The 10,232-nt window shown below is 43.8% G+C and overlaps 1 protein-coding gene across 1 annotated transcript; it reads left to right on the top strand.

The window, feature by feature from the left end:
* The first annotated feature begins 647 nt into the window (after positions 1–647).
* Positions 648–2,664, top strand: LOC101763149. Its single transcript, XM_012846242.2, has 3 exons — positions 648–1,034; positions 1,186–1,271; positions 2,234–2,664. The coding sequence occupies exons 1-3, from the start codon at positions 821–823 to the stop codon at positions 2,264–2,266; spliced, it is 333 nt and encodes a 110-aa protein (XP_012701696.1). The 5' UTR covers positions 648–820; the 3' UTR covers positions 2,267–2,664.
* Positions 2,665–10,232: the final 7,568 nt, after the last annotated feature.

Below are 10,232 nucleotides of genomic sequence, written 5' to 3'. Positions count from 1 at the left end.
ACTAAAATTTAAATTTTAATTTGGATGTTCGGTTCAATAGTTATGACTTTGTTTTAGTTTTTGGATTTGCATGCACGTGGATCGTGTCATCATTTTTGTCTTTTCTACATGCATGAATACTCTCTCCAGATACTCTTGCATGCATGCAAACCGTTTGGAATAACAAAAACTATAAATTTTACACCAGGCATCAATATTAAATTCGGATTGCACCATTGGATTTCTAACGATAAAACTTTTGCAACAAGATCCTACTTGACTATATTTGGACGAACTTTTTTCATTCACATTTTTTAATCAAGACATATACACGTGGAACAAATTATACAAACCCATGGAACAAAATAATCGTACACATCGAACAAAATATATGAATTCAATGTTTAATTTTTTGTTCGTGGTGTTCAACCATTTGTTCGCAGTAGTCATAACTAATTAATTCGTATTAAAAAAAATTTTAAAAAATATTCTCCAAACATAATTAAGTGAGCTTGTTATAAAAAATTTAAGTGCGGTTCAAAAGTTATAATTTTTTTTAGTTTCCATACCCTCTTGCACGTAGATGACGTCACCTGAGCCGTTACTCCGCTCGATAACCGCACCCGCGAGCAAGTGCCAATCTCCCAGTCAACTTATTATTTCAAAAAAATCTCCCAGTCAACTCTCGTTTCCTCGCTGCTCCCCTCCCCTACCTAGCAAGTATCCATGGCTGTTGTCTCCTTGCTCCCGCGACCGTCGCAGCACCGGGAAGGAACGCGCGCGACACTGTAGCCGGGGGCGGAGTCCGGCCCCCTTCTGCTCCTTCCTGAGCTCATCCCCAATGCCCGCGGCCCGCCGCTCGTCATCCCCAATGCCCGCTACCCGCCGCTCGCGCGCGACGAAGAAGACGAGCGGCGCCCCTGCTGTGCGCCTCCCCCGCGCCCTGTGCGTGTGCGATTACCGACGCCACAGAGCGCGACGGCCAGCACCCCAACAGCCGGAGCGGCCGTCGAAATGGACGACGACAAACACCTGTTCGAAAAAATGCCTCCAAGGTAAGATGCTTACTGAATAGCCAAACAGCACTTGCCGAATAAATATTTGGTTGTTAGAACCATGCTGTAATGATGTCCCCTAGTTCTTGATGTTCTTAGACCATCACCTAAAATCCTAAAGCATGTCCCTTTTCTGTGTTGGTTGAACCAGAGGCGTTCCTGCAAAAGCAACAGAACCTCAGATCCTTCTTGCAAGTGCTCCCATTCTGTGGGACTGCGGCCGGCTATTGGATGAAAGTGAGGCCATGTTTAGTTACTCCCAACTTCCAACTTTGACACTATGCAAAAAGAAGATTCCCCATCACATCAAACTTACGGTACATGCATGGAGTACTAAATGTAGATGAAATTAAAAAGTAATTGCACAGTTTTGTTGTACTTTACGAGACGAATCTTTTAAGCCTAATTAGTCAATATTTGGACAATAATTCACAAATACAAACGAAACGCTACAGTGTGCTACAGTGCTGTAACAGTAATTTGGCACCTCCCAAATTGGCCAACTAAACAAGGCCTGAGATAATTTTGTGTTGTGGTAGCAGTCTTGCTTACATTCAGCACGTATGCTAATTCTCTTCTTCCACGACTTCATGAAGTTTGTGCCAAATGCCGTCAAATAGAACAAACTACTCTTTGGCTCTCCACTTACATTAAAACCATGTCGTTCTCAATATTGGGATTTGCGTCCTAAGTACAATAAGCTATGATTAACTATCTTCATTGTTTTAACTATAGGATCAAAATATATGTGCTTACATAGGCTCTGCAATATATTAATCTATTTCCAAGATCAACACAGGCTTCTTGTCTGAAAGCTTATTCGTTTGCATATATTTACTTTACTTGATTTAAATTAATGTTTTTGCTAATTTCATATTCATATACTACTTGAAAGACCTCTGTTTACAAGGCATGCACTTCCGGTAGGACAACTAAAGGTGATTTATCCATTCCAATCTAACAGTTTACGTAGTGCCTAACCTTTTGTTTGTGTTATTACTCAAAAAAAAAAACTTTTGTTTGTGTTCATTGACAATCAGGTATGCATAGCAAATATCATACCATAAGGAAAGGACATCACATTGAAATTTCAAGCTAACTTTGACAAATTCATTTCTTATTCATCTTCCAAAAGATTGCAAGTGATATCCTCTCATTTTCATCTATATTTATTTACTGCTGTTGCAATCCACTTGCAGAGCTATTGCTACTTGGTAGTACTCAATGCTTAGGGACTCTTGTCGCGTGTTAGCAGCTTAGAGAGCACCGATGGCGAAGACAGGACCACTTATCCACCCCTAATTCGCAGCAGCATTGCTGGCGCTCATGCTTCATCAACCGCAGATCCATCTGTGCGTGCCCTTCAGTGGTGGATCCTTTGAGATCTGATGTTGCTGATTGTTCCCCCCTCAAGTTCCTTGTAGTCTGCACTGGTCTGAGTTCAAAGTTGAGATAGAATTGCCAAATCGACGAATAGTAATGAGGATACATTGAGAAACTTGCAAGTTTTGAATGTATCGTCTTATATAAAGCAGTGCAGTATAGATTTGCTCAAGAGATGGATGCACATGCAGCTTAAATTCATGTCATACGTGTCAATCTTTTTGCTATATAAATTCTGATAAGCTAAGATCAATCTTTTTTGCTATATAAATACATATCATCTACTTTCACCTTTAATACCTTTTCACCATCTGGTAACAGGATTGTGTGTCCGTACAAGAATAATCTATTGCTGCATAAATTTAACATGATGTGCCTCCATATAGAGATGCTACAGCTACAGAAAGAAGCTTTTATGTACATATTGGTTCTTACTGACCACCAACATCATGCACAATCTAAAAAACATGCACTCCCTCCGTCCCAAATTATATGTCGTTTTGACTTTATTAGATTCATAGACTTTATTATGCACTTAGATATACCCTATGTCTAGATGCATAATAATATCTATGTATCTAGAAAAGTCAAAACGACCTATAATTTGGAACGAAGGGAGTATGTCCTAAAACTAATTTACACAAGTGGGCACTTTATGTACACCACCATCTTTCTACTGTTCCCGCTAAGATCAGTTTCCGAGTCTCAGTAATATATGTTAACATTCACACCAGACTCTCCAAACATGGACCATGGTCCATGGCTGATATAAACACCTCAGCTGCTGGCCCAATCCTGAAAGGCGCGGCAACACCGCGCCATGGTTTCTAGTAATAACTCAAATGTAGTTCCATTATGTATTCATGCAATCTTCGTACACCTTTTACTTTATTTAATCAGTTTATGAATATCTAAAAATGAATGAAATATCACAGTCAATATACAAATAGGCACATGGAACGCATGGAAATTACGTACATTTTTTTATTTTTAATGTTACGATTTCTATTTTTATTTTGCCTCAGAATATGAGGGGAAAATCGAAAACAAGTCCCAAGAGACAAGATTTTCCATTCTCACTCACCCCGAATCTCAGCTAATGAATTCTCCACAACCATTCCTTACAGATTTGCATAGAGATCATACAAAAACTCCAGTAATAGATATCACTTTATGGCATGTGAACCACCGAGAGCATGAGGGCTCTGAGCGGTTTGACAGTTACCATGTGAGCGCCTGATGCGGAATCCAATCGGAGGAAAATGGAGCAGCTTGTGGCCAAATGGGTGCGGAGAGGAATAGCAAATGATGCAAAACCTGCTTTGGCTAAAATCCCCAACACATCACATTCCAACAAGACTTCGGCATCGAATCACCTCGCGCCAACTATGATCCACAGTGATCCTCCTTCGTTCTTGGGCCTCTTGGCATTGTGTTAAAAGAATCTAGTAAAATTTCGAACGCATCAGGTTTTTCTTTGTAGTTTTTATGAAAGCGTGTGGAGAAACCACCCGTATGTATCGATGCATGTTGAACACTTGGACTTCAGGTTTATGCACCAGCTGGACCTTCTCTCAATCCATCACAACCACTAGAGCACAGTAGCAGGACATCAACTAGTCCATATTATTCCCTTGCGCACGGCGGGAAGAAAGCTGACAAGATTGGCCTCACATATTGACCTTAACATCACAATTCATCTATAAGCTTCGTGACGTTGCGACGAGGCGCAAGCTTCATGAGCAGTCTCGTGGCTTGCCTCCAACAATCGCTGCGAGGCAGCTCATCGCTTCGTCGTCCTCCCCGTTCCATGCAACCCGAGGGCCTTGCCTTCCCAGAGGAACCGTACCAGAACATCTGTCGTGTCTTCAGCTCCAGCTCCCGGCGTATCCCATGCCCATTTTCCCACCACGAACACACCAGTCGACCAGCCTCCAGCCACGCATGGGAACCCATCCCCAGTTTTGTCTTGGGATTTTGGGCCTTGTTCCCTGATGCTTCTAAGGTGAGCTGGAGAAACCACGCATATATATATCGACAACAAACGTAGCACTGAAGGTTAGCTAATGCAGCATCTGGAATTCTCTTTGCATTTAGTGGTACATATGGAGTTAAAGAAAGTTTTTTTTTTTGAAGAAAAGGAGTTAAAGAAAGTTGTTGAGTCGCAAGTGGGCCAAACAGGGGAACAAACTAGAAAACGTTTTAGTTATAGCGACTGGTCCTGTCTCTGTACAGCTGCGCCGATTTGATATTAATTGGAGAAGCGGCCAAACAATGATTTCATTTTAAATACATGTAATTATTTCGAAAATATCAAGTTTAGCAAATCTTGAAGGATTTTTTTTCTGGGGAGACAAAAAAAACAGCATTTAGAGAATGAATGGAACAAACTTTTGTCTATGCGACACGATCATACGACAAGATCCCCTGTCTAACAGAGTGAAAACAGAGCACTGGCCAGCTCCCAGCTACCAGTAAAGAAATTGAACCTCGGTGCTGCAAGTTTACAAGCATGGCCTCTTTCTTTATTAGTACCAGAATTACGATCAGGGTTAGATACTCCGACCAACTTTTTCACCATCAGCTTCATAAACCGATCCACATGATGCTAGTTAGCTAGGTTACATGCCGCACCAGTTTTGCTTGTCTCCGGTATCTAATGTTACTGTTACGGGCGGGGGTGGTTGAGTGCATTCAGGAGAGGAGTTAAGGTTGGGTTCGCTGGGGGTAAATTACTACGAGCTGTAGAGTCTGGAGTAGGAGCTTAAGATATGCGGTCTCATTCAGACATTGCAGTGTATTGTTCAGTGCTGCACTCTCAATGTTTGGTCATATGGCTTGTTTTGCTTCGAACTTTGATTAACCAGATCTATTCGTCTTCGAACCAGCTGGAGGGGCCTAGATGATCAAGACGATCGGAGCAGTCTTGGTACATCAGAAAATCAGTCCGCACTCTTCTGTTCACTATCGGCAAATGGTGTCATTAGTCAAGCGCTAATTTATGCAGGTTTGAAGCTCCGATGAATGGAAAAGCGGAGTGTTAACGAAAATCGGAAACGGAGTGTTGTTCTAGGTTTGGTGCCAAGAGGTGCAAACCGTAAAACCAGCCAGTCAAAACTACGGGTTGAGTTTCTGAAGGAGTTGGATTGGTTTCTAGTTTAAACCTCGAAACCCATCCACGGTAGTGCGGCAGCACGAATCCTTGGCCACGGCCACCGGGGACGGTGTGCGCTGCTCCCCAAACCACAGCCTGCCCGGTCCAGCGGTCCTGACATAGTCCGGTTCCTTCCAAATGGATTCCTCGACTCTCATGCGTCCCAAAACTTGAGATCAACGCTGAGCTTCAGCTCCCGACACTTCTCATCCCCAGTATCTCACCATGAACACACACCACTTACCACCAGCAGGGGGAACCATTCTTGCCAATGCTCACTGCCCTATGTTCGTTTCTACTACTGCAAGTTTTCCTCTTGAATTTGTGTGCACGAGGTGTTTGGTCTTTTAATGCTGTCTTGCCTCTCTCCCCCTTGCACAATGAAAGGCAGATCCATTTATATGCGAGAGGAAGTGTTGACGTGTTAGGTGCACCGTGCACATATCGAGTAATAAGTCAGACTCTTAATGTAGAACTACCTCCCTTCGTAATTAAATTGACGTTCCCGACCAAATATTTGCACTGGAAGCAGGCAAAAAATTTTGTCGGAACATCATATAAAGAAAAACAGAGGGAGTACCTCACTAACAACAGTAGGACAAGGACAGGTATCTTGAGAGTTTAATGGATCGAGTCGCCATTTAGCCCTTTGCAGTAAAGCACACGTGTTCTTTTCCATTTATTCACCCTCAATTATTCAACTGTGTGTTACTGACTTATTTAGTGTGTATGTATATTTGTGCGGCTGCCTTCCAATATTGTAAGGAACTGGATTTAGATGGAACGAGCATCATGGATCATTATGGATACATATATGACATCTCTATCCTCCACTCATGCTGTTTTGTACAAAATATTAGGTTTCTTTGCTGCTTTATTGATAGTGATCTAAGTAAGAAACTACTAGTATTTGGCCCAAGTTCCATCTTCATCATTTACTTCAGCAACAGCTGAGCTCCGAAAGTTGGAGGAGCTGGAGCAGACAAGTCTTCTCCAACCAAACAACAAGGTGCAGACAACTTCGCTTACAATGGCGCGGGGTACAGGCCTGAGGACACATGGGAAATATTCTACTCCACCAGATTTGATGCACAAACCTCTGGCAGTGTCACGGAATGGCCATTTCGTTTGCCCTGCTGTTGAGCATAAACTCCTAATGCATCCCATTCGCATATTAGCCCCTCACTAGCCATATGCACGTTTGAGTCATCATAGTTGAAGGCACCTGCTACCAAGTTTCTTCTTCCTTGTCACTTCTAGCTAAGTCCTAAATTTATGTGGAAAGGATGTGATGTCTTTGGGCTTTGGCCATCGCCTGTTGGGACCCCTGATACTTATAGAGTGGCCTGTTGGACGGAATAACTCGAACACTTGAATCTTTCACCAGGTGCAACTGAAAAGCTTTAGTTTTGGGGGGACAATTGCTAGGTGTCTGAATTATTCAGGTGCAACTGAAAAGCTTTCACCGCGTTTCAATCTTTTGAGAGCTGACTAGATTCGCTGGAGTCGATAGAGGGTTCAAGAGCACGATCCTCGGCAGCCATAGTTGAGCTTCCGCGAACTGGGTTTCGTCAACGCTGTGCTATCGTGAGTGGTTCGCTCGCGTGGTTGCCTTCCAGCCACATCTAGAACTGCTCTGCAGATGCTCGTCCGCCGTTAGCCGTTGTTCAACCTGGCGACGGCTGTCATCCAAGACGATGCCGGACGGGCGCCCCTTGTGCTTCTGGCTGTTTGGCAGTCCAGCTCCAGCTCGGATTCCCAATGCGTCTCATTCTTGGTGTCGTGCCTCGCAGCTAGCGTCGACTTCGTCGCCCTTCCACACACGACGGAGAACGTGGTTTTGTTGCTTGCTTTCTCTCCGCTTTTCTGAAACCACACGTATTTATAGCCGGTGTGCCTACATGGTACGGTGCGGAGTCGATGATTCGCTGAACCAAACCGGCTTTGCTCAGTCAACAGGTAGTCAGATGAGATTTTGCATTTCTGCATGGAGTAAATTGAACGAACCTGCCTAGCTAACATCAGAGGGAACATTATTGTTATGATCAAAATTAACTCGACAAAGATGGACCTGTGTTAGCAAAGCCATGTAAGCCGGAGAACTTGGACAGTCCTTCCACTAGAGCCAGAGGATTTTCATTATCCATTAATTATGGGCAGCTAGAGAATAATTGATTGTCGCTTTTTGGTTAAGATCGAAGGCAGTAATTCTTTTTTACAAATCTAGTTTATTATTTGCAGCGATATTCTTATCTTTATTTAGCAATTAAATATTCACAAATAACCTTGTATGGCACTATTACCTGTCTCTTTACTTTATACAGTATAATCAGTAGGAGGGCAACCAGCAACCCCTGCTGTTTCCTCAAAAAAAAAATTCACAAATGTACACTTCCAACACTGCGACTGCTAAGAGTACGGCTTCGATTCTCAAATTCCCAACACATCTAATTCCAACAACATTACATGTGTTGTATACCCGTTCTAGCGAGTTCATCGTGCATGCTTGGCACAACAAATGACTGCCTTTTTTTCGTAGTGGGAGGATCTCGTATCGTATCAGTATTTAGTGCGGTCGGAAAACTACCTGAAAATACACCTACACAGGTACACTGGCGCCACCGGACCTGAGTCAATCATGGGAACAACACCGTCAATCAGGTGACCAGAAATGCAGAACTGAAACTGGATCGTGAGGTCCTTGGAATCTCTACAGAAGTTGTGTTCTTCACTGTCGTTGCCCTCCCATGAACCACGTTTCATGAACCCCAAAGTTCAGCTTGGCGGTTGCTTGGTTGCCTCAGCGTGCAGATCAAAACATCCTAGTCCAGTCTGAGGCAACTCCGCAAATGTTTATACGCTCTAGGCGCTCAACCTGCCGTCCGCTGCCATCGGGCTGGGAAGATGCCGGACGAGCACACCTTTGTTCTGAGGCTCCAACTCGGATTCCCAATGCGTCTCATTCCTGGAAGCATGCCTCAAAGCAAAGCTTTATGTCCTCCATTCTGCAGGACACGATAGAGAAGGATGTTTGGCTTGCTTTGTCTCAGATTCACCCTGGATATCATAGGGCACGTTTAGATTGGTTCCAAAATCTGCCCCGCTAATCATAGGCTCGCCCACGCGTGATTGGCCGTTGCTTGGTTCGACGTCCACGCATTGGCGCGCGCCAGCGCTCCCACGCCTGCGACTGCAGAGTTCCGGTTCATTTTTCCGCCAGCGATTTGGCGAGCTGCGGGCGCCTCGACCGCCCGAGCGTTGGCGCGCCAACATTTGGTAAGGCTGCGCTGGGCTAAAACCAAACGGCCCCATATTTATCAGTGAGCCTAGCCGGTGCACGAACGCCGCGGAGTAAATAAAGCCCCACTGGCTCAGCTCAAGCATCACTAGTTATTACGTATATACATGGAGCAAAATTTACAAGTCTACCTAATCTCAAAGGTAACAATATTATATTATATATGCAAAAAAAAACTCGAGAAAGTAGATTTCCATTGGCAATGTGTTGTACTACATCGGAAAACTTTAATCATTCTTGGACAACTCTGCTCACCCCCAACTCCCTATCGTCCATCCGAGCAAGATCAAACAACACTTCACAAATTGAGACAAAATTTAGGAGAAGAGAAACATACAGTAGAACAGAAAGCAATTCACAAAAACAAAGAAATGATAAAATTCCAAAAGTTTCTTGTCAGTAGCCCATTTTGATGAACATGTCGTATGCACTACAGACCAGCAACTCTTAGCAGGGGGCCGGGCGCACGGTCGGCGCTGAGGTTGCGCATGAAGAACGGGGTGGGCGTATAAACATCTGCTGTAGTGTTCTTGGACATCACCATGAACGGGAACACCCCACGGCAGCACGACCAGCGAGCCATGGTGATGTCCAAGAACACTACAGCAGATGATCAACGACGGAAGGTGAGGGGCTGCATCAACTTAGGCTTGCGCGCGGCTGGTTTAGCTAGCACAACCCCCTGGGAGCGTTCCAGGGTGGCCCTGGCTTGGAGTCGCCAGACATGCACCATTGAGTTATCAATGGCGACTGGCCAGTTTCCTCCTCACCAGCTCTAAACTTTATATTATGTGGAAATGATGTGAGTGCTGGTTTCGGTTGGGAGTGTATATTTTGCAGAGTAGTGTGGATGGAATATGGATGCTGATCGAACTCATATACTTTTCTCTTTTCAAACAATTTCTTATTGACCTACGAAAAGTTGGTGATACCAAAAGCATATGATTGAAGTCGTTTTCAACATGCCCCCTAGTTCAGCTCAAACTCCTAATACATCCCATCCCCAAGTACGACCGTGTTGTACAGTAGCATGTATGTACACGACGGGCCGACATGCGTATCTTTCTCATTATAGTGGGAGAGTGATATACTGAGGATGGAACACTGCTGTTTCTTTCTGCATGCAAGTCAAAACTCTCAAGATACAAGCATCCAACAAGAGGTATCTTAGTTTCATTATTAGAATCGAGTAGTATTATTAGAAATAACGCAAGAATGATCCCTTTTTAGTCATCGAGCAGTGACATACGTAAAGGAGAATTCAATTGCTGAGAATCCTGACGATCTTTTATGTAGAAACTTTCCCTCACCAATTATATTTAGGCATAACGTCGATTCTTTTTCTAAGAGAGATTTGCTGAAG

The sequence above is a fragment of the Setaria italica genome, chromosome V (genome assembly GCF_000263155.2).
Source record: "Setaria italica strain Yugu1 chromosome V, Setaria_italica_v2.0, whole genome shotgun sequence".
NCBI lineage: Eukaryota > Viridiplantae > Streptophyta > Magnoliopsida > Poales > Poaceae > Setaria > Setaria italica.
The sequence above is the reverse complement of the archived record's forward strand: the minus strand, read 5'-3'. Positions and strand labels throughout refer to the sequence as shown.

Excerpts from the sequence above, each read along its gene's own strand:
- LOC101763149 (XM_012846242.2), top strand. The coding sequence starts at position 821 with ATGCCCGCGGCCCGCCGCTCGTCATCCCCAATGCCCGCTACCCGCCGC. Across the intron at positions 1,035-1,185 it reads TTCGAAAAAATGCCTCCAAG|AGGCGTTCCTGCAAAAGCAA; the intron begins GTAAGATGCTTA and ends TGGTTGAACCAG. Across the intron at positions 1,272-2,233 it reads CGGCCGGCTATTGGATGAAA|AGCTATTGCTACTTGGTAGT; the intron begins GTGAGGCCATGT and ends ATCCACTTGCAG.